At 40.7% G+C, this 25,210-nt stretch overlaps 1 protein-coding gene across 10 annotated transcripts in view; it reads left to right on the top strand.

Moving 5' to 3' along the window:
• The first annotated feature begins 10,062 nt into the window (after positions 1-10,062).
• Positions 10,063-25,210, top strand: part of Ralgapb (Ral GTPase activating protein non-catalytic subunit beta) — a 101,492-nt gene continuing 86,344 nt past the window's right edge. For 7 of the 10 annotated variants that reach the window (XM_047537774.1, XM_047537776.1, XM_047537763.1 and 4 more), the window contains exons 1-2: positions 10,063-10,310; positions 24,703-24,918. In XM_047537774.1, coding sequence (XP_047393730.1) covers positions 24,733-24,918 — 186 coding nt within the window. In that variant the 5' untranslated portion in view covers positions 10,063-10,310; positions 24,703-24,732. The remainder of the gene's footprint in view (positions 10,311-24,702; positions 24,919-25,210) is intronic. The other 3 variants (XM_047537778.1, XM_047537777.1, XM_047537779.1) reach the window with 2 other exon arrangements.

Genomic DNA, 25,210 nt, shown 5'->3' with positions numbered 1-25,210 from the left:
TTTTGAGCAGAGGTGGGAGTAGAGTGTACAAGGAGTGTTGTTGGGAGAACTCTAGGAGCTCAGTAGGAAAATGTCAGGTGTTGGGACTTCTGTTTACAACCAGGTCTGGTGGGTCTTTGGGGATTACATTCAGTTTCAACAATGTGGGCACATGATCTGTCTTCACTTTTCAGGTGCAGTCCATACAAAGAAATGTTCCCAAAGTCCATGACAGAAAAGGGAGAGTCTATTTCTTCTGCTGAAATTGAACTCACTGTGATGGGGGCTTAGGGGAAACCAAGCCCTCAGACACCTCCAGGCCAGCAGGGCATACTCAGGACTGAGAGCACTCTGCCAGTCATTTCCCACTTCAGAAAGCTGACTCAGCTGTCACTTCCTTCAGGAAGTCTTCCTTGGCTACACCTTCACCCAGAATGAACTCTGTCCTTCCAGTCATTCATATCAAGTGTCCATTATGTGCATGTAAAATTCTAGGAACAGATAACACAAGCAAAAGAACAAATTCCTGTTTTCATAGTACTTACATTTTGGAGGACAGGGACATACCATAAAGTACTAAAATATGTAGTATGGTAAAGAAGTACCAAGGGGGAAAAATCATAGAGAAACAAGATAGGAAGTTTTTGGTTAAGTTGGGGGAGTGGCCTTTTGCATGGAGGAGACAGGAGGACCTCACCTGGGAGTTGTGATTTGAGCCTGGGGCTCTCACCTCTGATCATTGTCTGCAGCCCATGTAAGCTACCAACCATCAGAGCATGGACTAATGTTATGGTTTAGATATTAGGTGTTCCCCAAAAACTCATTCGTGAAACGATGCCAGAAGGTTTAGGGATGAAACGATTGGGTTATCAGAGCCTTAACCAATCAATGCATTAATCTGATAGGAATTAATTGGGTGGTAACAGTGGACGGGTAGGGCGTGGCTGGAGAGCTGGGTCTTTGGGGGTGTGCCTTTGAGTATATATTTTGTACCTGGTGAGTCTGCTTCCTGACGCCATGTTCGCAGTGCTTTCCTCCACTGCACTCTTCCTCCCTGATATCCTGCCTTGCCTCAGACCCTGAGGAATGGAGTCGGCCATCTATGGACTGAAACTGGAAGCCCCAAAATAAAATTTTCCCCCTCCAAAATTGTTCTCATTGGGTCTTTTGGTTACAGCAGTGATAAAGCTGACTAAAACAGCTTGGGATGCTAGGAAGGTCTCCTTTTGAATATCAGGTCAGTGAGCTGGGGAGGCAGGAGGTGTCTGAGGCCGCTGCAGTGCTCCTCCTGATTATGACCATCTGTCAGGTTGTGGTTGACAGCCAGATGAGACCAGGAACGACAGTCAGCACTGAACTCAAGGCCAGGCTCCCCGACTCTCAGCTCTGCTTCCCCCTTGCCCGCAACCACAGGTCAGTGAATTAGTGAATTGATAGGCCTAACCCATGACCTTGGTTCAAAATCAATAGCAATAGCCAGGCATGGGGGCAATACCTGTAATCCCAGCAATTGGGGATGATGAGGCAGGAGGCAGGAAGATCATAAATTCAAGATCAGCCTCAGCAAATTAGTCGGACCTGAAGCAACTTAGTGAGACCCTGTCTCAAAATAAACAGGGCTGGGGATGATCAAGCACTTCTGGGTTCAATCCCTGGTACCAAAAACCAAAACAAAACAAAATCCCAAAACCAATAGCGGTGATAACTAAGATTCCTTTTGGGGGAGCTTCGCATAGGTCATGAACCTGAGTACCTGCTTATAGGAACAGAAACAGGAAGACATAGAGGGACTGAGTCTTAACAGCTGCACCCAGGGGTTCAGAGCATTGATCTTCTTTTTCAGGTGAGAGAACTGTTTCTAGAAGTCTTACAGGTGGAAAATGAAACTCCAATTTCCAAATCACACTCATGCTCCACTAGGCCTGGCTGTGGGCAGCACTCAGACTTGCCACAAAGCTCAGGTTCAGTCTTCTTTAACTTTTTATAATGCATGACCATATGACCAAGATTCTTCTCTCTCTCTCTCTCTCTCTCTCTCTCTCTCTCTCTCTCTCTCTCTCTCTCTCATTAATGTGAAATCTTAATGTTCACCACCACTGTGCCCAATACCAGAGGGAGCCCAGTGACACTCATTACAGCCAGAAAACATGCCAGCATAGTGCCTGACAGCTAGAAGGTGCCTATCACTGTGGGACACCATCCTTATTTAGCAGAATCAGACTAGGTTGAGCCATGGGATGCAGAGGCCTGGCTTCCAGGAACTAATAGCCATGGAGGTCTGTCCCAGATTGCCACGAAGCATGTGGCACTGCATGGGAGTGGTTCCCTGTCTCCTGGAATAGTCCCCCTAAGAGAATGGCTCCCCTAATTCCATCCTATCCTGTACATCACAGAATAAGCTCCTCCCGGTCTTGCCCCCTTTTCCTGTGTATAAGAAATAAAAGAGAGTTGGGCGAGTTGTCATTTTTGTTAGAGGCCAGAGCTGGTATGGCCAGACCTGTCATGCCCTATCTCATTTAAAAAGACTATTGGCTCTTGTGTGTTTATTGAGTACATAAATTTTTTGGGGTAATTGAGTGATATTACAGCCAACATCCTCCTCCAGCAGTTAACCCTTTTCTCATCCACGTGGGACATCGCAGAGAGGCCCCCCACATATCAGCATTCAGGGATGAGGAATGGGCCCGTGGCAGCCTGGACAAGATGGAACAGGAATAGATGGAACAGGTCCCTTCGCCTCCTGGGCTACAAATGTCACGTCACCAGAAGGTCCCACTCAGCCTACACTGGGAAACCATCTAGTGAAATCCTAAGAACCTGGTGTGGTTACTTAATCGCTGTGAGGCCTGGAGCTTGTTCTTTTTCTGACTCTGTAATTTGACACAGAATAGCACTTACTCCAGATAGCAAGGATTAAATCAGATGATGCATGTTAAATGCACGACAAGGTAACTGCCTCATGCTCAATAAATGTCAGCTATTTTTATCTGATGAGCATATATCCCAGCGGGGCTGGTGTTAATCATCACTATCATTGGTTGAACTTTTATTAAATGCCATGCACTGTATTAAGCCCACATATATAATTACCTCATTTAATCTTCATAACACAGTGGGGTAGACTTAATTATCCTCCATTTTACAAATAAGGAAGTCCAGACAGGGAAATGAAGGGACCTGTCTCACACCTAATATCAGTTTTCCATTTCCTGGTACATGAAGTAGTGAAAACTGTTGCAGACTGATTTCATAAAAAGCATGAGCATACCAGGCTTCAGATGCTTCTTTGTACTGGGAAACTGGAAATTAGGTATTTTACTAATACTTCCATTGGCTTCAAATTATTGCCTGTTATCCTGTCTTCCTAAAGATTTTCCATCTAAATCAGTCTTGCAGATTGAACTTGTGACCCTGATATGCACAGGGACAATAGCCAACACCCAAATATCCAGTGCCCTTCCAACAACAGTTGTCTGAAGCAGGAATCATCCCAGGACTCAGAACTGGAGGAAACTCAAGAAGGGTATTACTGAGGTGACCCAAGAACCAGAATTAATGTCAGGAAAAGTCATTATCCTACCTGGAAGTTGTTGCTGGGTACCAGATACCCATGAGAAGCAGCTGGTGGAGATGACATTACAGAATCAAGCTAGGAAGATGGAGAGCTAGACTGAAGGCTCATTTGTTCATCCTAAAATATTGGCATTATGCATGGTGGTGGGAATAGAGATATGGTGATGAATGGTAAGCATCTGCCCATCAAAGGATCACATACAGGTATGCAGATAAGTTCTATTTATTCACACTTTGGGTATTAATGGATCAGTCACCATGCATTGGGCCTTGCTCTAAGCTCGGCATACAGCTCTGAACAAAGCAGATGAGGTTCTTAAGAACTGTTACAGTCTAGAACTATGTTGTCCAATAGTAACAATGCAAGACACATACGTGATTTAAAGTTTTCCTGATAGCAGGGGTGGGGAGATAGCTCAGTGGTAGAGTGCTTCCTTAGCATGGCAAATGCCAGGACCACAAGAAAAAATTGTTTTTCCTAGTAACCACATTAAAAAAGTGAAGAGAAGCAGAGGAAATAAATTTTTAGTAATGTATTTTAGTTAGCCCATTATATCAAAAAATATCATTTCAACAGGTAGTTGATACTAAGAATTATTGTCAGGTGCGGTAGCACACACCTGTAATCCCAGCTACACTAGAAGCTGAGGCAAGAGGATTGCAAATTTAAGGTCGGCCTCAGCAACTTAGCAAAACCCTATGCTAGTCATCTTTTCATCACTGTGAACAAAATACCTGACAAGGAGGAAAAGTTAATTTGATTTCATGGTTTCAGAGGTTTCAGTTCGTGGTCATCTGGTTTCATTGCTCTGGGTCAGAGATAAAGCAGAAGGGTGTGGTGGAGGAAAAATGCTTAGATCATGGCAGTCAGGAGGTGGAGAGAGAAGAGAGAAGTCAGGAACAAGACATGGTCCAAGGGCACACTCCTGGAGACCTACTTCCTTCAGGCATACCTCACTTGCCTTCACTTAGCACCCAGCAATCCATTCAAATTTTTAATCCATCAAATGGATTAATCCACTACTGGAGTTACACTCTCATAGTGTAATCATCTCACCTCTGAATGTTCCTGGATTACCTAACATATGAGCTTTTGGGGGGATATTAAAGATCTAAAAAAAAATTTAGGATGTAACTCAGTTGGGGAGTAGCCCTGGGTTTAATCCCTAGTGGTACTACTAATAGTAACAGTAATAACAACAACGACAACAATAACAAAAGCAACTAAGTAAAAAAACTGCAACCACGCATGGTAGCAAAAATCAGTAATCCCAGAGACTCAGGATGTCGAGATGAGAGGATCACAAGTTTGAGGACAGGCTGGGCTGTCTCAAAATAAAAAAATTAAAAAGGGCTGGAGATGTAGCCCAGTGGTAGAGGGCTTGCATAGCATGTGTGAGCCCCTGAGTTCAATCCCAGTATCATAAACCAACTAACCAACCCCTGCAGGTACACTGCCCCCAAGCAGGTGTGTGTGAATTGGGCCTTATTTACTTGAAAGGGTGTGTTCTGGGTGTTTTGGGGACTGAGTGAGCACCCAGTGAGAGCTCGAGTTGGCAATTAGAACTACCTGGAAAATGATGTCCTTAAGAGTGAAAAGGTGGACTGAGGAGTTTAAGAAGGCCATAGGCAGAAGGGGAGGACATTAGCCAGGGCAGTCCAAGGGTGTGCATGGGTCAGGGAAAATTTTTTTTTGCATGGCTCCTGTCTCTTCCTATCAAGTCCAGACCAACTCTTCAAGTTTCGTTGTTTTTTTTTTGTTTGTTTTGTTTTGTTTTGTTTTGTTTTGTTTTGTTTTGTTGGTGCTGGGGATTGAACCCAGGGCCTCAGTGCATGTGAGACAAGCACTCTACCCACTGAGCTCTATCCCCAGCCCAAGTTTTTTTTTAAATTATAAAATATGCCATTCCTGAATAATTACATACTTATCATTACAGAAATGTACATTGCTTGGAACTTGCAGCAGTGTAGATATCCTTGCTTTTACAGTTCCCTGACCTTTGTTTAACTCTGGATATGTCATTAGTCATGACGCGTTATCATCTGGTGGATAAACTTTTTCTCAAAGATTGTCACTCTGCCTCCCTGATGAGGACTACAAATGTAAGTCTTACCCAGAGTATTCAGGAAGATGTGAATGATTTATTTTCTAGTCATGCTAAATTTACCATTTGGGCTTTTGTTTTTATAAACATAAAACAACACATTTTCCAACTACGTGTGAACTTTTCAGGCCAGATTGTTTATTTTTGGTACTGGGGAATGAACCCATGGGTGCTTTATCACTTAACTACATCCCCAGTCCTTTTTTTGTTTGTTTGTTTTTTGGTACCGGGGACTGAATCAGGAGCACTCAACCACTGAGCCACATCCCCAGCCCTATTTTGTATTTTATTTAGAGACAAGGTCTCACTGAGTTGCTTAGCACCTCACTTTTGCTGAGGCTGGCTTTGAACTCAAGATCTTCCTGTCTCAGCCTCCTGAGCTGCTGGGATTACAGGCATGCGCCACTGCACCTGGCCTCAGTCCTTTTATTTTTTATCTTGAGACAAAGTCTTGCTAAATTTCTGAGGTTGAGCTCACACTTGTGATTCTCCTGCCTCAGGCTCTGGAATCACTGAAATTACAGGCATTTGCCACCATGCCTGATTCTGGTTTTAGATGCTGATTTTGCCCCTGCCTTCCATTTGCTATGGCCCGCAGGCAGCACTGCAAGGGACCTGTGAGCAGAGTGAGAAGAATAGTCTCATTTGTACAAATACATTTATCTCTTTTCCTCCTAGCCTGAAGACAATGACGAAATAATGTCACTGCATCAATGGAGGTTTGACAGTACATCTATGTGGGAAGTACATGTTGGTATTGCAGAGTGATATATCAAAAATCTTCCAAGGATATCATGAACAGAATGTTTATGTCCCACACCCAGGTAATGAGGCTTAGATGAAGGCATGAGGTTGGAGCTCTGATGAAGGTTTTGGTGCCCTTATTAAGAAGAGACACCAGAGCATCATCTCTGAACCATGTGAGGACACAGCAAGAAAGCAAGCCAGGAAGAGAGACTTCACCAGGAGTCACATCATCTGGCACCTTGAACTAACCCAGGTCCCATGTGAAATAGCTCAATCCTGTCCAAGGGCATGCCCACTCTTGACTCAAGGACCCCTCACTAGGCCCCACCTCCTTAAGGTCCACACCATCCCAGCAACTTGGGAAACTGAGGCAGGAGGATCCCAAATTTGAGGCCAGGCTGGGTAACTTAGCAAGACCTTGTCTCAAAATAAAAGGGCTGGGGATGTAACTCAGAGGTAAAGTCCCCCTGGGTTCAGTCCCCAGTACAGAACACATACATAGAGGTCCATGTCATCTCCCAACACCACTATCCTAAGGATCAAGCCTCCAACATAAGAACCTGTGGGGGACACACTTAAACTGTATCCAAACTATAGTACTATGCCAGGGTGGTTCTCTACAATTACAGAAAAAGGAAAAAGAAAACCAAATTGGCTACTACAGACGTTCTTCACAACATTCAGTTAATGTTTTCTGTTACGGCTGTCTGCTGGAACACCTCCGCATGTGCTCTTTGCATGGCCTGGGCTTCTTCCCAACATGGTGGCTGGGTCCCCAGGGTCAGCATTGTCATGGGGAGCAAGTCAGGTAGACACTTTCTTCTCTTAATGACCTAGCCCCAGAAATCACATAGCTTCAGTTCTGTCTAATCAGTCAACCAGACTCAAAGGGAGGGGACAATGATCCCAACTCTTAGTGGGAGGAGTGTCAGGGACATTGCAGTGAGGATTGTGGGGTGGGTCATACAGATCGCTGTGGTCATTTTTGGAGAACGTTTGTTATAAAAGTTTACACCACTGCTCTTCCTTTTTCCAATGCAATGCCTTTCAAACACACTATACTAAGTGACATTTTGACATTAGCTTCAGGCAAAGACACTCCCCAATTTATTCTACATCTGTAGTCACTGATCACGCTTTGGAACAAATCTGAACCATGCACTGTGTTTAGAAAATACGAAGTGTTTTACTATGTACTCATATATCTTGTAGTTTATTGTATGTGTATACTTTTCTTAGGTTTCAAAGTATTTAGATGTTTATTCTTTAATTTTCCCTCACGTTATGTGTGTGTGCATGTGTGTGGTATCTTTATTTTAGTTTAAGCAAATCCCTCAGAAGTTTTAAAAAATTATAAAGGAGTGAAGGGAAAAAATTCACCTTTTAAAGAATGACTCAATTGCATCTCTTCTCCACCAACCCCCCACCTGTGTTAAATCTGTCTTTTTGGTCAGTACCGTAAGTCTTTATACCTTATATTTTATGTAAAAGTCAGAATTTAAGCAACATAGCAACATTATTTGTTGTTTATATAATTTTGTTTGCATTGTTGCACTGACATTTTTTTGCTTAAAAATATTTAAGGTACTCCTGAGCAAAAGAACAAAGCTGAGGTATTACAAGACCTGACTTAAAACATCCTACAAGCAATAGTAACCAAAACATCATGATACTGGATAAAACAAAAACATGGATTAACAGAGCAGCACAGAGAAGCCAGAAATAAATTCACATATTTACAGTCAGTGAACTGACTTTCAACAAAGGCAGCAAGAACATACATTGGTGAAAGTTTCTTCAATAAATGGTGAGGAGAAATGGGATATCCATAAGTAAAAGAAAGAAACTGGATTCCTATCTCTCATCATATACAAAAATCAACTCAAAATGAATCACAGACTTAAACTGTGAAACTTCTAGAAGAAAGCATAGAGGAAATATCTCAGGATATCAGTGCAGGCAATTATTTTATAGATAATACTGCAAAAGCACAGTCTACAAAAGCAAAATTTGATAAATGGATTATATCAAACTAAAAAACTTATTCACAGCAAAGGCAACAATCAACAGTGAAGAGACAAACTATGCAATGGAATAAAACATTTGCTAACTATTCATTCAACAAGGGATTAGTTTCCAGAATATATAAGGAACTCATCATCTCAAATGCTTTTAAACATATAAAGCTTCTCAGTCCTCTGTGCTTGTCACTCTTCCAATTCCCACCTGTTCCTCTTCTAATTTGTCACACTATCTATTACAGGTATTCATTATTCATTGTTAGGAATGTGTCTGGTTGCAAGTAACAGAAAACTCCAACTATGGCATAAGATTCTCCAAAACAGGAAGGCAATATAGGGTTTGCACTCGTGCTTGATTATGCCCTTTTGCCTTTCTGTTCTACCTCTCCTAGTACAGTCCACTCATGGTCTCACAATGCCTGTTGTATCTTGGTTCCAACAGTGAAGCAGGGGGAAGGAGGACACAGATTTCCCGAGTACTCCTTTTTATTCTAGTTTCTCTTGGGACTTCAGACTATATTTTATGAGCCAGGACTTTGTTTCACTGCCACACTTGCAGGGAGCTTGGTGACTGCGTGCTTTGCTTCTGTAGTACAGAAAGGGAAAGGAGGTGTCCTTGGAATAGATATTAAGTGAGTGTCCTAAAGTATTTGTCACTTATACTTAATTGTTTGATGCACAATGTGTCCTACCCCTTTTTCCTCTTCCTTTCTGTAGCTACTTTCCTGGGCCTGAGGAATCCCTCTCCTGTTTAATACCTTCTGAGAGAATATCAGTTTTTGTCGCTCCTTTCCGAGGGCGAGGAGTTGCATTATCTTTGCTCTCTCTGCTCTTTTCAGACAAGCGTGCCTTCAGCACTACTCAACATCCTGATCCCTCCCCCTCTGAATATCCAAGGTCAGTCTCAAGGCCAGCCCCTTCGTGAATTTCATCATCCCTCCCTCCTCTTTTCTCTCTGCCCAAGTTTCCTCCTCTACACACCCAAGGTACTTGGGTTGTACCTCTCTACTAGTATTATTTTCTTCGCTGAAGTCGAAACCAAATTATTCAAAGTGGTAGTCTGCAAAACGTCATCGCAGGTGCTCAAACTAGCACCTCTTGTTATTAAAGGTCTTATCTCCCATATCAGACTCGGTTACTTAATGAGAGGCTCTGAACTGATGTCTGATTCATCTTTTTAACCCACACCAGGTATGGCTAGAACACTGCTCATAATTAATGCTGTGCCCGCTTAATAAGGCGCCGGGCAAAAATCATTTCAGAGTGCTGAAATTGTGGGATGTAAGAAATTTCTACAGCGTGAGTGGCAGCCAGAATCTTGCAGAGAAGCCCCTTACTCCTCCGCACTGATAACAGGCTTGAATCTGGATTGTCGTATGAGTCACTGGGACACAGGTGGAGTGTCTCCCCGGCTGCACAGTGATGAGGTACCTGCATCCGTCACTTCACTTCTTCCTCTCCACTGGAGCCGGAAAGGGAGGAGTGAACGCACCCCGCGCGGTCCTCTGGGATGGCTGCGCACGCGCAGCTTCCGGCTCCATGTCTCGGGAATTATTTGACGCCACCGGTTCGGCCCCTCAGAAGTCGCTGAACAGGCTCACCGCGCAAGCGCAGTGTCCCATTCGGCTAGGGAGTTATTTGACGCCGCCGCCCCTGGCAGTCGGAAGTTGCTTGAGCTGAGCCCAGCCGGCCGGCCCGACCGGCCTTCGTCGTCCCCAGGCGCCTTGGGAGAGTCACCGACGGGTGTATTGACTGACCGCCTGAGGACGGCCGGCCGGGGCGGTGAAAGCGCAGGCCCAATGTCGCGGGTCGCGTGAGGCGGAAAGCCGAGTGCGGCCGGCGGCGGCGCCCGCCCCAGCGATGCGGGCCCCGCCCGTCGCCTCAGGTAACCGGGCTGTCGGCCCCGCGGCGGCCGGACCCTCCCCTCCCCTCCTCTCTTCTTCCCTTTGGCGGTCGTTGGAATGCTGAGGCTTGTTTCTCAGCTCCGGGTGCTCCAGGCGCCCGGCCTTCGGAAGCGCATCTTCGAATTTTGAGGGGACCCACCGGGGTGGGGTACCTTGGCCCCAGGGTCGGCGGCTTCTGTCTGGTCTGTGAAAACCCAAGCTGGCCCTTGGAGCTGCCCGTGCTGGGCGAAGCTCTCTCTCGGCAACCCGCGGGAGGGGGCGGGTCTGGAGCCTGGAAGACAACTCCGCGAAGAATTTGGTCCAGCGGAAGGGTTGGCGGAGTTGCTGCCGCCCAGTGGGGATGATGCTGCCCATTGCATGGTGACGCTGGGATGAGGAAGAGTTAGTGATGAGAGTAAACAGCTAGCCCTTTTAAGCGCCCGCTGTCCTGCAGGCTTCGACCAGGCCCTACGTTGTGCACGTCTAAGTTCCCAACAACCCCCTGAGGTGGTATTATCCCCATTTTATTGGCGAGGTAACTGAGGCCCAGAGCGGTTAGGTGACTTAGGTTCCCAAGGTCACATAGCTGGTAATTTGAATCCAAGCAGTCTGACTCCAGAGGCAAGTTCTTAACAATTAGGTCAGTGGCTCTCCAACTTTGCTTTACGGTAAAATCACCTGGGAAGCTTTTGATGCCCACAAAGTACCCCAGACAAATTAAATCAGAATGTCTATGAGGTGGAAGCCAGATATGAGTATTTTGAAAGATCCGCTGTGATTCAGGTGATCAGCAGAGATTGAACCACGACGGTAGGTAATTCTCCATCTCAAAAGGTGCACCAGTGTTTCTCGAGCTTAAGTGTGCAGGAGAAATGTCTGGGCACTTGTTAAGAATGCAAATTCCATCCGCAGGGTTCTTTTCATTAGGCCCACTGGCTTCCATTACACCTTGTGATAGGTTGTTGGGGTTGGGAAGTAACTTTCTCTGCAGGAATTCTGAGTCACCTGGGTCTTTTAAAATGAGTACATCTCCTGTAGAATTGTTGGTTTGCAATTTTCTTAAGTAATGCAGTACTCATTGGTGTGGTGTCTCTAACCTCTTGATCTTCTTTGAATATGCTGTTCCTCTCCCTAGACAGCCCTCTAAGCTTTCTCAACACTCTACCCAAACACACACTTCTGTTTTCTCATACATTCAATACACATATCCTTTTCTTACTGTCTCTGGCTGTGGAACTACCAACATTTCCTTCCAGATGCCTCTGCCCCTGACCCCCACTCACTGTTGTTTTTTCTGTCTCCTCTTTAATACCATCATAATGGAATTTATCAGTTACTTTCTGCATTGTTAGTTTTGTTCCTTCTACTAGATTATGAGCAACTTAAGGGTAGGGGTCATATTTTCTCCATCTCCGTATCCCTCCCAGTGCTTTACATAGATACTTGTAAAACTTTTACTGAATGCAGTATTTGAGTCTTTTATGCTGTAGATTAACTTCATGCTGCAAATAGAATCTTCTCTGTTTCTATTTTTATAAAGGAATTTGGTAGTTCATAGTGTTTGGAGTTTGTTCTTTCTTCTTGGGAATCTGCTAGTTAGGTTCATTGTTTTATCTATCTAGCAGTTGAGCAAACACATTAAGTTCTTACCAGTGGCAAGGCACTGTGTAGGACTAATCATGTGCATTCAACATTGGTTGGTTTTTAATGTCTCATTTTTTCATACTCAGATACAATCATTTCTATAATGGAAACCTTTCTTTTACCCTTAGGCCTTTGCATGTGTTTCCCCTTTCATTGTCCAGAAAGGTGTTTAGTTGTCATCTACTGAATACTGATGCCTTGTTGTTATTGGTAAATGCAAGTAGATGGACTTGCAGTTGGTTGTAGTTCGTTCTACTCACTAGGAGAGAGAACACAAGAACTACTTAATGAAGAGTGGAATCTTTTTTTTTTTTTGGGTGCTGGGGATCGAACTCAGGGCCTTGTGCTTACAAGGCAAGCACTCTACTGACTGAGCTATCTCCCCAGCCCCAAGAGTGGAATCTTGATGTAGACAGATTGACAAACTCAGCATTACAGAATTTCCGAACTGCCATTGCCCTACATATTTACAAGTTTTAAAGAAAGCAGACCAATAATTTGGATTGTACTTGGTTTTGGTTGGTATTAAAACCATGTAAGGTTTATAAAAGTAGGTGAGTATATTTGTGAGGATCATTATTAGAGGGCTGGGGTGCAACAAAAATTTTTTATACCAGTTAAATATGATGAAATGTGTAGACTGAATAAAAATATACTTTTCATATAATGACATTCTTTACAGTGTAAAGATAGTTATGGGATAATTTTTCTTGGTTCAGTTATATACTGTTTTCTCAGTTTTAGGCTAAGGTTAATGCAGAAACAATGGGGCAATATATGTTAAGTCCAGGCACTTAAGAAACTTGTTCTTGTTTTTCTGATCGCATATGGACAGAGTATCCAGTTCTGATGTCAGCACATGAAAGAAACTCAGTCTTTTAACCTGAGGTTTAAGTCTGTAGTTACCCCTAAATAAGGGTGAAAAATTCTACATGTTTATGGAAAGAATAAAAGTGACTTTAATCATGATAGCCTGAGACGTATGAATGGCTTCCCTTTGATTTGAGGTACACATCAGTGCACCTGTGGGTGCCTGTGTATTGAGATTGGGGAAAGTGGACAAAGTGGTCCCCTGTATTTGAGATATCCAATTAGCTAGGAAGCAAGTGCTTGGTGTGTGACATGCAGTTTGCTATGTAAACTGGAGATATGAAGAGATATGAGGCATAACTCCCTTCCTCAGAAAGTCTATACTCTGTAGTCAGCCATAATAAAAATAAAAGTGTAGTATCTAAAACACATCTGCAAAGTAGAATTTTCTGTATGGATGGAACTGTATCTACATTTGGTCTGTGTAACATGACTATCTCTAGCTACATGTGACTATTGAGCACATGAAATACAACTGGTGCAACTATGGAACTAAATTTAAGGAACTGGGTTTTTAATTAAATTTAAATAGTTTCCTATGCCTATAGATACTATATTGGACAGAGTAAGTCTGAGGCTTCAAAGAAGAGAACTTCTGGGCATGATGGTACACACTGAGGCAGGAGGATTGCAAGTTTGAGGTCAATTTCAGCAACTTAGTGAGAATCTGCCTCAAAATAAAAAATAAAAGCACTGGGGATGTAGTTAAGTGGTAAAGCACCCCTAGGTTCAATTCTAGTACCAAAAAAAAAAAAAAAAAAAAAAAGGAAAGAAAAGAAAAAAAAAAAAGAGAACACTGGTAGTGGCTAGGGGCAGGTGGGGTTTTCATATTATCTTTGGTAGACTAGCAAAAACTATCTTTGGGGAGACATATAAGCAGAACCTGTCTTTTCTTCCTATGACTCAAGTGTTTGATAGGATCTTTAACAGAATCTGGTACATAGGTGATAACATTATTTTCCAAGTTGATCGATATTTGCCTTGTGGGACTACAGAAGAGATTATGAACTGTGGTCCTTTTGCCTTTATATTAGTCATTAAGTTATATGGATGAACTTGAGTTCACTTGGGTGCCTTAGAATCTAGCATGTTTCTTTTATTTGCTCAACGTTTTGGCACCCTATACCCTGTTTTTCCCAAGAGAAATAGGCATGCCTTATAATGTGTACCATGCATTTGTATATTCCTGAGTATATTGACTTAGGTTGTTTTATTTGGTCTTCTCCTCTAAGTTACTTTAGAGGAGAAGACCAAATAAAACTCCCTGTTTTACAGATGAAGAAACTATGAAAAAGAAATGCCAAGTGACTTATTCAAGGTCATGTAAGGAATGGAGTCAGACAAAAGGAAGAAGCTTTGGATTTTGGACAAGAGTTGGAGTTTCTTGTCCAGCTCTACTGTAACTTGATGTAACACTGAGAAAGTCATAGCCTTAGCTTTTTTTCTTACCTTGTGGCTAGTAATATCTATCTTATTTAACCTTTCAGGCTAGTTATTTCAATAAAATGAAGTAACATGTGAAAGTTCTTTGAAAACAACCAATTATACAAAGGTTATTATGAAGCTGAGATCTCCTGTAGTGTATCTCTTGTATTATGCTGCATTATGCTGCTTTCACAACTCATCACATCAGTTTTTTTTTTTTTTTTTTTTTGGTGCTGGGGATCAAACCTAGGGCTTCGTGCTTACAAAGCAAGCACTCTACCGACTGAGCTATCTCCCCAGCCCCACATCAGTTATTAATACTGCTTTATGGCGCCTTATTGATTTCTCTGTCTTCCTGACTATGAAAACTTCTGGGCAGCCATTGTATTCTGTTTATGTCTCCATACTTACATTCTGGGTCAAACCAGACACATAGCAAACATTTAGTAAGTGTTTAATGAAATATCCAATGTATGGATTTACTTCAGTTTTTAAAACCTGTTTTCTGTAGTTAGACTTGAAGCTGCTTGGGAATAGCGGTGTTTATTTACTATTATATTCTCTGTGCTTGGTGCATAGAAGACATGTAATAAAAATTTGTTGAATCAATTGATATAATTAATGATAGTCTATGGTCTTAGTATGTCCACCACTGTATTGATTATTTTGGTAATTTGTCATTTAGACTAAACTCACATGTTACTCTGTGGTGGTACTTATAAGCTACAAACTGTTGCTTAGCGCACAGTCACCTGATAATAGAAACTTGCAGAGGGAATACTTAGAAAATGGGTACATGTGGAGTTGGGAAGGAAGTTAAGGGATCTGCAGGGAACACTATCATCTTCCCATATTCACTTCTGGAGCACCAAAGGTAGAGATTTGTGCTAGCAGCTCAGGTTGACAGCAGATAGCCTATGGGAGGAGATTTATCATTTGACTTCTTTTATGTCTCCATATATCTCACCACAGTGACCAATTTTGCCCTTCCCTCCAATGTATTAGCCACATTGGAGTTTGCTGTTCTGTTATCTCACTAGCCTATCTTGGACACTTGTCAAATTACTTTAATAGAAATTCATTTCCTGGGGCTGGAGTTGTGACTCAGTGGTAGAATGCTTGCCTGGCCTGTATGAGGCCTGGGTTTGATCTCAGCACCGCACATAAATAAATTAATAAGTAAATGTTCATTTACAACTAAAAAAATTAAAAAAAAAAGAAATTCACTTCCTTTTGTATCATTCCTATGATAAAACTAAACTTATTCTGTCTTCAGTTTGTTCCTGTATATTTATTTTTCTTTCAGTATTGACTGCTTTATTTATAGGTTTGTGACTGACAGCCCGTCCTTGACCTAGGCTCTGTCTCTTCTACAAAAGTAACTGAATCTGAAATAGGGCTTGTCATTTGGCATGGGGGAGCCAGCTTGCTGTCTAGGCCCAGCCAGAGGACCTGGGGAACAGTAGCTTGGAAACCCAGGCCACAGGCCTGGTTGGAAGGGAGGGAAAGAGGGCCAGAAGTCCAGTTCTCATGGACAAGTTGCTGATGACATAGACACGGAGGCTGGAGAGTTCTGCTCACCCTGCCTCAGCCAGGGCCCTAGCTAGGGGTAGGGATGGGGGAGCTGGGAAAGGGGCAAGTCAAAGACTTTCTGGAATCAGATGAGGCCAGTTCAGGTCCTTCAGGCCCAGTAACCTTTCAGAACTCCATGTCTTGGAACATACCTCCATAGCCACACTTAAAACCTTACCCACCTGTACCCACTCCCCAGTACATAGAGGGCTGCAACAGCATTCAACCTACCCTGGACTCCTGGGATGTCTCTGAATTGGCACCAAGCCAATGGGTCCATGGCAGATAGAACTGCCAAGGGGATGGATCATCTGCATTATTGAAGATTGGTTACCTCATGGACAACAATCTAGTTGATGTACACATTCACTAATTTCTGACATACATGTGACGGGCATCTAGAATTCCTCTGGGAACACTGTAGAAGAAATGACTTCCGTGTTGTGGCCATGGTCCATCTTAATTTCATAAGACTTAAGTGATCACAGAAGGGTCAGGTGAACTGGGTCTCTAGGATGTCTTCTTGGGGACTACCATCTGATTGACTTTCTCCATCCCATGTCTATAGCTGAGTGAACCTGTACTCAACTTCCCTTCTATGTACATCTTTTTCCATTGAGTTCCAGAAAGACCAACATAAGTGGTATTGCTGGGTTGGATTACTTGACAGGTTACTTACTTACATGTGGTATTACTGAGTCAGTTTACCTGATACTGCCATTTCTTGCTATCCTTGATTGATTAAAAAAATGGCATGTCATTCTGAGGTGCCTTACAAGTGACACTTGTTGACATGGTAGGTTGACTAGCAGACCCACGGTAAGTGGATCAAGGCACAGCAGGGTCCTACCATGGTGCTATCCTGAGAGGTGGATACAGACATGTACATCCTTACCCAGGAGGGCTTTGGCTGTGCAGCAGTTCTGCTCCTAAAAGTAATGATGCTCTCTGAGATTTCAGATTCGTGTCTTTGAATAGCCTCAACTGGGACAGCAAGGGGAGATTATTTGTATATTTAAAAGTAGGCTGGCAGGCTGGGGTTGTGACTCAGTGGTAGAACATTTGCCTAGCATGTATGAGATGCTGGGTTCAATCCTCAGCACTGCATAAAAATAAGTAAATAAATAAAATAAAGGTATTGTGTCCATTTACAATTAAGGACAAAAAAAGATTAGGCTGGCTATTGCAAAACTGGGCTCAATCGAATTCATCTTACTAAATCTTTTGTGTCACACTCAGCCCTCATCCTTTCCCCCCCCTAATAGCAACAAGAATGAAGTTATAGGACCTACATAGTTGGGTTTTAAGCTTGGCCCCTGTGGTGAAGGTGGTCACGGTGACTTCCAGGGTTCTCATTATGCTTGCTAGTACAATTGTACTTTTTTTTTTTTTTCCCTGAAATACTAATTTTATTTTCAGGGCAGTAGCACCTCATCCATAATGTGGGTCTCACTGTCCTTCCTCCCCAAGGATTATACTAATTCTATTACCAAAAGTAATATACGCCTTTTTTCTCAGGTCAGAGGCATAAACTAAACCATAGATAAGATTTTTAAGCTCACATTGTGGATTTAAAAAAATTTTTTTGTAGTTGTAGATGGACAGATGTTGTAATTTTTTTCAATTTTTTAAAAATTGTAGATGGACACAATACCTTTATTTTTATTTATTTATTTTATGTGGTACTGAGAATTCAACCCAGTGCCTCACACATGCTAGGCAAGCTCTCTACCACTGAGCCACAACCCCAGCCCCCAGAATGCCTTTATTTTATTTGTTTATTTTTATGTGGTGTTAAGGATCAAACCCAGTGCCTCACATGTGCTAGGCAAGCACTCTACCACTAAGCTACAGCCCCAGCCCCATTGTGAATTTTTTAAAAGAACTTGAATTTAGCTGCCAGTATTTCAAGAATAGGATGTTTCAAAGAAATATCCAAATTCCTGTGTGTCTTAAAAAATTGGATTTTCTTTCCTTGTTGGATTATCATTTGCTGAGTAGTACTGTGCCTTTTAAACAGAGCCTGTATACTCCAGTTTGCCGTAGTGCTCCCTGCCCACTTTACTGCTTACTACACTTAGTTCTTTAATTGGTGGTTTTAAGTCTTCTTAGAAGATCCAATATTTGGTAATGACTTTTTTTTTAATAGATCATGTCTAACCTACTGACTCCCAGAATTTCTAAAAAAATCAGTGAAACTATTACAAATGAAAAACAAATTATTGCCTTTCCAATACAACTAGTATTTCAGCAAAAATACGTAGCAACAGCTATACAGAAGGTCATAATAAAAATTGCCAGATGCTCATGTGTATAAGTTGAGAAGTAAGTATTATGATACTTTTTCATATGTTTGACAATTTGAAGTATAGGCTAAACAAGAATATATGTAGCCCTTGTGATTGTGTTTCTGACAATAGTGCATGGTATTAGCAACTCATACTGTGAGTGGTGTGGCCATTGGTGATAGAATTTTTATACAGTGGTAAATGATATTGGGATGGTAAGGTTTTGAACATAAGAAAGTACAGTCTCTTTGACTTGCATTGTTAGAAAACTTAATGTATTAAAATATATTTGTATTTATATGTAAAATGCAATTGAATTTTGAGACTTAGTTCAGAACTGAGTGATTTTCTGGCAGACGTTTAAGAGTCATGTGAGATGTAGTATAGTTGTTCATTGTGCAGGACTGTCTCATGCATTGCAGGATGTCTCAATTTCCTGACTGCCTGTAAATACCAACAGCCCACCCCAGTCATTGTGTTCACCAGAGCACACTTAATATTCTCACAGTGCCCCCTAGAGGGCAGGGTTTTTTACTGAAAGTCATTACCCTAAGGTTTTGAGTATGTTCTTACTCCTAGAGTTGAGTTTTACTGTTTATTTTGCTAGTTTAATACAACCCCCCCAAAACAAACAAAAAACCCCTTAAAGTTGCTTTACTTTGTGCTTCTTTGATTTCCTTATGTTTGTTTCTGATATTTATTTTCCTTTCATTATTTTACTTAATACGGTTGTGATCATAGTGCAGTTCTTTGTCTTAATGTTTTTTTTTTTTTTAAGTATTTTGCTAAATATAGCATCTGTTTTTCTGATGTACCGTTCAGTATTTTAGTTAAACTTTTTCATTATAGTCTTTCTCTAACTTTCTACTTAACATGTTTCTTGAAAGCATTTATTTTAGCTGGGCTCAGTGGTGTACGCCTGTAATCCCAGTGGCCTGGGAGACTTGAGGCAGGAGGATTGCAAGTTCAAAACCAGGCTCAGCAACTCAGTGAGGCTCTAAGCAACTTAGCAAGACCCTGTCTCTAAATAAAATATAAAAATGACTGGGTATGTAACTCAGTGGTTAAGTGCCCCTAGGTGGTTCAGTCCTTGATACAATAAAAAGCATTTCTTTCTTTTTCTTACATTTACTCATTTAAACATCAGTATGTTTAGATAATGGAAATTTATTACATTTAAACACTTAAAAAGTTTTGAGTAGGGTAGGATTTAAGAACTATTAATCCTGTTTTGATTTGGTCTTTAATAGTGTTTTTAAGAGAATGGTACTCCTTTCTTCAGAATTGGAGGAGTGGTAGCCAATTCTTTTCTTTTATAGGACTGGAGATTAAATCTAGGAACTCATGCATTATAGGCAAGTATTCAACTGCTGAGCTACAATCCTAGCCCTAGTAGCTGTTTCTTAAAAATGCATACTCCCAGACTCAATCCTAAACCTACAGAATCAAATTTTCTAGAGATTTGTGCCCAAGAAACTGCATTTCAACTAGAGTCTTCTAGATGATTCTTATGTGTACAATGAACTTCAAGAGCTAGTTTGGCTTTTTATTTTATTGTTTTATGCCATTATTTTTTTTCTCCAATAATGTGTTGTTTGGAATAGATAAATATTAATTATTCTTTTAATAATTGGAATCCATTCAGCTTTTATTTTTACTAATAATTATCTTAAAACAAGTTGATGTTTTTCAATTTTTATTTGTATATGACATGTAAACTTGAGACATACATTAGTGAAATGGAGAGAATAGCTGCCGACGTCTTCCTTTTTCCTCATTGGTAAACCTTGACCTTCTCAAACATTTATTTACTACCTGCTGTGTGTCAGAGATTTCTCAAGAATTTAAGAGGTAAGGTTCCCACTCAAAAAAGCCTGACGTTTCTTTGGGGAAGATAATTGTACACAGTGAATGAATTATCTAATGTGAAGTTTTATCTGAGTAATGTGTAATAGACACTCATAACTGGGAGGAGCTAGTTTGAGGAGTCAGGAAAAGTTTTAGCAAAGGGAGGATATTTGAGTTGGGCCTTGAAGGATGAGTATTTCCTAAGGTAGATCAAGGTGGGGGATGGCTTTTCAGTTAGTGGGAGTAGTATAAGCAGTTAGTTGCATAGGGTATGAAAGAATTTGTTGTGTTTGAGCAATCATCAGTAGTTATTTGTGACTGGAGCTTAGGGTGTTTGTAGATGTTGACAGTGGAAGATGATAGAATTAGAATTTTTTAAAAATTAAAAAAATTTTTTTTATTTTTACAGACTGCATTTTGATTCAGTATACACAAATGGGGTACAACTTTTCATTTCTATGGTTGTACATGATACAGATTCACACCATTTGTGTAATCATACCTGTACAGGGGATAATGATGTCTGTCTTAGTCCACTATCATTCCTTCCCCCACCCCCCCATTTCCCTTTGCACAACCCAAAATTCCTCCATTCTTCTCTTACCCCCCAACCCCTGCAGAATTGGAATTTTGATTAGAATTCTAGCAAAGTTTTTTTTTAATTGTTGCTTATTTTGAATTGGGAAAAATCATAAATTTTATATGGAAATATATGGAAAAATAACTGCCTGGAATAAGCATTAGCTTTTGAAAAAGGAACAGAGTGGAGGGGATTTCCTTTCCAGATACTGAAATGTTTTAGGTTATTGGCATTATTGAGCATAATACCTTTATAGATTCCAATATAAATGAGAATTTAATATGTGACAAAATTCATGTTTCAGTTTAGTGAGATAAGGATGTATTTTTAATAGGTGATGCTGGCACAACTGACTGTGTATAGAAAAAAAATAAAATTGGGCCTTTCCTGTATGACTTTGTAGAAGTAAATTCTATATGAATATTAAACTAAGTGTGATGAATTAAACAATGTCTTGCAGGAAAATCTGGGACACTACATATACTCATTAGGGTGATGTTTTCAAACTTCTGGACCAAGACCAATAATATGAAATATATTTTTCATTGTGACCCAGAACATAATGCATTTATTAAAAATGAAACAAGTTTCACAGAACATTGCTTTCCTTTACTGTGTGTGATGCCTGTTTTGTATGTCCTCTTCCGTATTGTTAAAAATAGAAATATTACCCATTTTGTTTATTTCATGATCCACAGTGTGAAAAACACTAGTAGAGGGCATAGGGAGTAGAAGCCTTTAAAGCCAGACTTAAATTCAGAAGTTGTAAAATAGAAGCAGATACTTGACTAGAACAATGAAAATTTTACCTTGTACCTATCAGATTAGCAACTATATAAATAATGCTGATTCCTGGAAGGAAGTAGGGAGTAGAGGAGGAGAAGACTCGTTGATTCCTAATGTGTATGGGAGTTGCTGTAACTTTTTTGGGGAGCAGTCTAGCAAAACCTTTTCCCATTAAAAATACATATACCAGGGGCTGGGGATATAGCTCAGTTAGTAGAGTGCTTGTCTTGCATGCTCAGGGCCCTGGGATCAATCCCCAGCACCACATGCACACTCACAAGTATATATATATATATATATATATACACACCCTTGATCTAACAGTTTCATTCTTGAGAACCTATTCCATAGAAACAGAAAGACTACTGCTTAAGGATACATGAAGAAATGTGTTTATTACATCATCATTTCCAGGTGACAAAAGGAAAAAAGGAAAATGAAACAAATGCACATTATTAGAAACTGATTAAATAAATTATGCTATACCCGCACCATGGACTGTTGCATAGTCAGCAAAAAGAATCTTATTAGTTGGTAGACTATTCATGAAGAACTGTTGAATGGGAAAAAAATACAATCCTTAGCTGTTTGTAATATAAAATATTTTAATGTGTTTGAGGTAGGGTGGAGCAAAATATAGGAGAAAGTATTAAGTTGTTAATATGATTATCCAGGAAAGTAAGTTATTTGGACAGGGAATGAAGCCAAAGAAAAAATGAAAAGGGTGAGGAGCTGGGGATATAGCACAGTTGGTAGAGTGCTTGCCTTGTAAGCACAAGGCCCTGGGTTCAATCCCCAGCACTGCATAAAAAATAAAAAAAAAATAAAAAAAAAAGAAAAGGGTGAAAAACTACACTAAAAAATCCCTGTAGTATAATATTCTTGTACATTTATATAAGAGACCATATATTGTGCATATATTTTATACTGTATATATGCCATGTATACATATATGTATGACATCCATATGCATGTGTGTGTGTATGTGGTAATAAAGAAGAAAAATGTGTGGGAATAAGTTGTGTTCTCATAGTGATGGCTGTCTGTCAGAGCTTTCCTTTTTTCCCCATTTCTGGGAGTGCTTATTTTAGGGAGGCACCAGGATATTCTTAGGATTCCTTATACATCATAAGGAAACTGAAGCATTTTCTTCTATCAAATTATAGGTACCTTGTTAGATGGTGACCTTTCCCTCCTGCCTTTTCATTTGCAGGAACAGATCAGAGGAGGAGGAGATCAGAAGATTCTTGTATAGGTTTGCTAGGCCCAGAGTTTCTCAGACTCCAAAAGAAGCTGAATAGGGTGAGAGAGGAGAGGGAAAGTGATAGTTTTCTGTATATGGAAAGGAGGAAGAAAGGTAGTTTGGGACTAGATTGTGAATGACTTTGATTCTCAGACTGAGGAGTTTGATTTTCATTCTGTAGGCTGAAGATTTGCAGATGCCATATGCTCTTGGAAAAACACTGATATTTAGTGAGTTGGAATGAAGTTTTGCAGGATAAAATTAAACAATGCGAGTCTCTTCCCTCTTTGAAGAAGTAGCTCAAGGGGTAGAACTTAAGATTCATTGTACCCATCTATTTTGCTTAAACTGCTGGCTGGGTAAACATTTCAGAAAAGGTGATAGAAATTAGTTGAAAAGAACTCAACATTCTTGATTCTCTTTCTGAGTATGACATTTATGGTTGTAATGTTTACATTGCATCCATACAGGTATGTTTCCTGCAGCTAAACTCCCTCATTTGTATGGCCAATTTAGATATAACTTCATGGAGAGCATACAGCTTGTGGAGAATGTATAGGATCGGGGAGGCATTATGTGCCATGGAAAGAGCCATTGGCATTGGAGCCCAGCAGATTTAGATTCAGAATCCAGCTCTACCCTCATAAAGCTCTGGAGCCTCATGTAAGAAGCAGATTTCTCTATGCCTGTGTTTTTTTCATCTGTGAAAAGGGATGACATTACTGAGTATTCATAAGGTTATTTGATGATTGCATGAGTGGAATGTAGTAAATATGTAATAAGTGGCAGCCTTTAATATGTTTTCTAAAGACTACTGTGAATTCCAGATGTCTATTACTGAAAATTTGAGTGATGCTTTTGCAAGAAATGAAGTATTCTCACAGAATTTTGGAAGTCTAATTTGAGGATGTTGATGGAAAATTGCAGGGATATGTTTCTAGTACATAATAGGAACAGTTGTCTCTCCTTTATGGAGAGATGTTGCAAGACCGTCAGTGCATGCCTGAATCCTTGGGTAGTATTGAACCCTACAGACTGATATAGACTTCATGCTTTCTGGCATAAACATATTGCTGTTAGAACACATTTTCTGTTTGTTTTTTTTACCCACAAATTTAATGCCTTTCCTGTCTTAACTAAGCACTTCTCACTTACTGTGGCAGTAGCCTTTGCAGTTTGAGGTGCAACAGCAAGACTAGTATGAATTTCTTTTTCCTTCTTCACAATTTCACTGACATTTAGAGTCATTCTAATTGTAGAGCTTAGTTACTTTAGCACAGAATTTTTTTTTCTTTATTTCCTTATTAAGCCAAGAACTTTCCTCTTTTCACTCAAAGGAATCATTTTACAGTTTCCCCCTGGCATATCTGAGTTGCTGACACCACTACTCTTGCACTTTGGGGCCATTATTAGGTAAAATAGAGGTTACTTGAACATAAGCCCTCTGATACCATGACAGTTGGATAATGGAGGTGGATTCTAAGTGACCAGTGGATGGGTAACACATACGGTGTGCATACACTAGACAAATGGATGGTTCACAGCCCAAGCAAGAAGGGCTGGAACGGCTCAAAATTTCATCATGCTACTCAGGGTAACACAATTTCTGGAAATTTTCACTTAATATATTTGGACCACAGTTGACTGTGGGTAACTGAAACTGAAAAGTAAAACCATGGATTAGCGGGGACTACTGTACTCAAAACTGTTAAATAAAAAATCTGGATCTTGAGTGAAATCTTTTCTTTCTTTTCTTTGTCTCCTTTCCTCCTTGGAATATTTTTCTTTGTTTCTTTTTTTTTTTTTTCCCCTGTCCTGGAACCATCTTCATGTTGTAAGGGTCCCAGATCTGATCATTTTATTTCCCTGCACAATGTTCATTTACTCCAGGGATTCTGAGGATTCTTTTGGAGAAGTACCCAGACCACTGCTTCTCAGGGTCTGCCTTCCTATTTCATCTCATCATGAGGTCATTTTGTGACATTCCCCAAACATTTAGGTATTATTTTTTTTTTCTGTTTTTTGTATGTTTGTAGCCTTTTTTTTTTTTTTTTAATCTTGCCACCTGGTGTAAATCTTTTATTTTTATTAATTTTCAGTAGTATAATTTGACGTGCATTTCTGTTTTGTCTTTTCAGGTGCCATTTGGGTAGTACTTTAGTGGCACAATGTACTCTGAGTGGAGGTCCCTGCATTTGGTGATTCAGAACGATCAGGGTCATACCAGTGTGCTGCACAGCTATCCAGAGAGCGTCGGGCGAGAGGTCGCAAATGCAGTGGTTCGTCCTCTTGGGCAGGCATTAGGTACTCCTTCAGTGGCTGGTAGTGAGAGTTTATTAAAAACTGACAAAGAAGTAAGTGTTGATTCATTTCCTTCTATTATGTGAAAATAATTTGCTGCTGAAGAGTTTATTTAATGTCAACTTTTTAATGAATTTCTACCCAATGTTCTGTGACTTCTCAGTTTTAATCTCTTTGGGATGAGGTGTGGGACTTGGAGTTTGTAGGGGTTATAAGGAATAGATTTTTACCTTTTTGTAACTGGGGTTTTTAACTAGCCATGCCCAGTTCTCCACTTGAGTTTAACTGCCTGAGATAGAGACTTGCATGTCAGATCCTTTCTCTCTAAACGCCAGAATCAGTCTT

This window comes from Sciurus carolinensis, chromosome 2 (genome assembly GCF_902686445.1).
Source record: "Sciurus carolinensis chromosome 2, mSciCar1.2, whole genome shotgun sequence".
Taxonomy (NCBI): domain Eukaryota; kingdom Metazoa; phylum Chordata; class Mammalia; order Rodentia; family Sciuridae; genus Sciurus; species Sciurus carolinensis.
The sequence above is the reverse complement of the archived record's forward strand: the minus strand, read 5'-3'. Positions and strand labels throughout refer to the sequence as shown.